We start from the raw sequence: 3,441 nt of genomic DNA, 5'->3' as shown, positions 1-3,441 counted from the left end.
ACAAAGTGTCGAGAAAATGCACACTTGAACTTAAACGTCAATTGACGTGCAAAATTAAACACTTGTTTTACCAGTGAGTCAGATTTCAATAGGACTTCAAAGTGTTGTTGTTTTTATCTCTAGATAAGGTTTTGCATTGGTTTTAGCTGCCCTAGGGAGTTTGAAGGTCGTTTTGCGAGAATTTAATTGAGAATTCGCCAAATTTATAGCCTGATTATCAACTTTACATGCACATATCTCCAGAACCGTTTGAGCTACAGCGCCCAGATTTTGAGGGGAATCATAATTAGGCACGTTGTTTTCTTATAGAAAATTAGAAAGAAATCGATTAGGGTCGCAAAAACGGGCCCGAGGTTGCGATCCTGGACCCCTTTTGGTGACCCCCATTGATTTCGTTCAAATATTTTTCATGGAAAGAACTAACTGCAAGACAATTTCCTGCAAAATCTGGGCGCTGTAGCCCAATCGGTTCCGGAGATATGTGCATGCGAAGATGGCCAAAAAGCCATGAATTTGGAAAATTTTGATTAAATTTGTGTGAAATGACCTTCAAACTCCGTACCGGCAGCTAAAACCAAGGCCAAACCTTATCTATGGGTACAAAGTACAAACAACTACTCTTTAAAGCGCATTTGAAATCTGACTGTATCACCTTACCTTGTTAGACGTTTCCCCCTCGGAAAAATACAAAAAGGGCGCGCGAAGTACACGAGTTGGCACCGGGCTCACCTGGCTGGGAGTACGGCGTGGGGGCGGCGCGGGGCCGTTCGGCGGCGAACACCAACCAGTACAGGAGGGCGGCGGGCGACAGCCACACCAGGTACGGCAGCAGCCACAGCATGACGCGCAGCTAACTACAACTAGGCGGCCGGTCGGGCGCGCGCGCGTCCTTTAGACTGTGTGTAACTGGCGTAACTGGTCGCCTCTTCCCGGACCGTCCGCGGGACCGTGACTATATGTGCCCCAGCCACGTGTGGTCCGTACCTGCACACCTTCTCTCGAGTGCAGCAGCAGACGACGATTAGATAGCGTCTAATCACGGGCGGGACGCCCCCGACGGCCCCCGTCGGCCCCCGACAAATTCACGGTTTCCGCGAACCATCGTGCGCAGTTCGTAGGAACAGGATTTTCGAAATTGAAAACGTGACAGTGCGGAAAAGTTGCTCTGTCCGACGACAAATTCAACGCATTTTAATTTTTTGAAATCGGATAATATTTTCCGATCCCGCAAAGCGTTTAAAGTTTTGCATGGTTTTCTTAGGGGGAAAAGGCTCAAAAACTGGTTTTCGTTTTTCCAGAGAACATTTTTTGAAAACGAATCTCAAAAATGCATTCTACGCAAAAAAAAAAAAAAAAAAAAAAAAAAAACGCGTCTAATGATGTGCTTTACTTGACATTTGAGGGAAGGGTTCGGAGTCATTCAGGGGCTACTTTAACTTAAAACGCACAAGAATGGCTTTTGTTGCCTAAATTTGCGCTTGCATCCGGCTTAACCCTTCAGTCAAATTTCGAGTGTAACACATCACTAGATGCGCTTTATCGCCTAGATTGTATTTCTGAGATTCGTTTTCGAAAAATGTTCGTTTAAAAGATCATACCACAATATTTTTCCTAACTTTGTTTTCTTCTATACCCCCTTTCAGCTCCTTAGGGGCGGTTGGCAGGATTTGCCGTAGGTGTTTTGTTTTCTGGAAGTGAACCTTGAGATCCCCTGAAAATTTGAAGTCTCTAGCACATCTCCTTCTATTGGAACTGACAGACACACGGACAGACACACAGAATCGAGGTCGTTTGCATAAGCCCGCTGGATAGCTTTTTCAAAGCAGAAGGGCGGGCTAAAAATAAAAAATGCGTTGAATTTTTTATCGAATAGAGTAACTTTTCCGCGCACTATTCCGTTTTCAATTTCCAAAATCCTTTTCCCACGACCCATACTAGTGCGCAGTACTCGGTTGCCAGGCGAGTGCTGGGCGAGTGCTGGACGAGTGCCACTGCCACCGTGACCCTTGTCCCTTTCCACGACAGCGCTATACCACCGCCCAGGGTGCACCGCTACAACATAAGCCGCCCAGAGCAGTACACGCACTCCTTTGGCAGAGATAACAGCCTCCAACCCCCCCCCCCCTTCCCCAATCTACGGGTCAGCTGGTCGGGCGCCTTCGCGCGCGGCACGGTCGAGGCCGCCGCCGCCGCCAACTGCAAACAACAACATTGGGCCGTCGGAAACCGCGCTCGGCATGCCCTGCAATCGGCCGTTGTGCATGGGATGAACCCGAGGATAAACTCATGGGCCTTTTTACGACTTTTCCTTTTGCCCGATTTGGGTGTCAGCTGTCAGCGCCGCAGGCCTAGGTAGATGAATGCGAGACGTGTCGCAGCGTAACAGTGTTTCGTGAGAGATCGCGAAGCCTGTTACGCGAGACGTGGTCTGGCGTACATCTGCCTAGTACAATACAGAGAAACACATCGAAATACACGTCAAAAACAAAAGAAATATACTAGCAAAATACAAGAGATGCACGTACGAGCACGTCAAAATATAGAGAAAAATACAAGAAAAACACAAGAAGTGCACGCGAAGCGTGCATAGAAGTACACGAGTTGGCACAGGGCTCACCTGGCTGGGAGTACGGCGAGGAGGTGGCGCGGGGCCGTTCGGCGGCGAACACCAACCAGTACAGGAAGGCGGCAGGCGACAGCCACACCAGGTACGGCAGCAGCCACAGCATGACGCACTGATAACTACAACTAGGCGGCCGGTCGAGCCCGTGCGCGCAGGCAGAGGCCGTCCTTTAGATTGTGTGTAACTGGCGTAACTGGTCGCCTCGTCCCGGCCCGTCCGCGGGACGCAGCGGGACGCCAGGCGCGAGTGACTATCTCTGCCCCAGCCACCCATTCGAGCGGAGCAGAGCGGAGCAGAGCGGAGGGCCTCGCCGGAGAGGGGCCCCCGAACTTTGCACCTCAGCTCCGCGGGCCGCCGGCCACGCCAAGGCCGCGCTCCTGGACAACCGCTTTATTCGGCTTTTATCTCTCTCTCTCTCCCACTAAGGTCGACGTTCTGGTCTAGCGACCATAGAGAGTACAAGAATGAGGGTACTACTTCATTCTTACTTGCATGCGAATACTTCTATTTTAATCGGTAAAACAGCAGCGTTTACACCGCATGACCAGTGTACTGGTTACTAATGCAGTGTTGGCTGACAATAAGGTAGCAGCCCAATTTCCCCGCCACGCATGCGGAGAGCTGTTCACTTGCACCTAGCGCCTGCCGACTAGGCCACCTCTCGGTACAAGGTGCGCGGATGTGGGTTAGAAGTCAGGCGATACAGACAGACCCAACCAGGGCACGTGTACTTGTGGGAGGTTTTTGCCCGCTTCATCTCTGGCGACTGGCAACGATGTCAGCACGACTCGTCTTCGTCAGGGCGGGGGCGGGGGAGG

General features: G+C 50.9%; 1 protein-coding gene across 2 annotated transcripts in view; it reads right to left on the bottom strand.

Annotated features, from left to right (window-relative positions):
- Positions 1-2,828, bottom strand: part of LOC113212344 (putative phosphoenolpyruvate synthase) — a 33,294-nt gene extending 30,466 nt beyond the window's left edge. Inside the window, exon 1 of one of the 2 annotated variants that reach the window (XM_052272748.1) lies at positions 2,618-2,828. In XM_052272748.1, the coding sequence (XP_052128708.1) occupies positions 2,618-2,729 (112 nt within the window). In that variant the 5' untranslated portion in view covers positions 2,730-2,828. Of the gene's footprint in view, positions 1-729; positions 974-2,617 lie in introns of those variants that run through there. The other variant, XM_052272747.1, reaches the window with a different exon arrangement.
- Positions 2,829-3,441: the final 613 nt, after the last annotated feature.

The sequence above is a fragment of the Frankliniella occidentalis genome, unplaced genomic scaffold (genome assembly GCF_000697945.3).
Source record: "Frankliniella occidentalis isolate FOCC.00 unplaced genomic scaffold, Focc_3.1 Scaffold223, whole genome shotgun sequence".
In the NCBI taxonomy this organism is placed as follows: Eukaryota; Metazoa; Arthropoda; class Insecta; order Thysanoptera; family Thripidae; genus Frankliniella; species Frankliniella occidentalis.
Note: the sequence above shows the minus strand (reverse complement) of the source record. Positions and strands in the feature narration are given on the sequence as shown.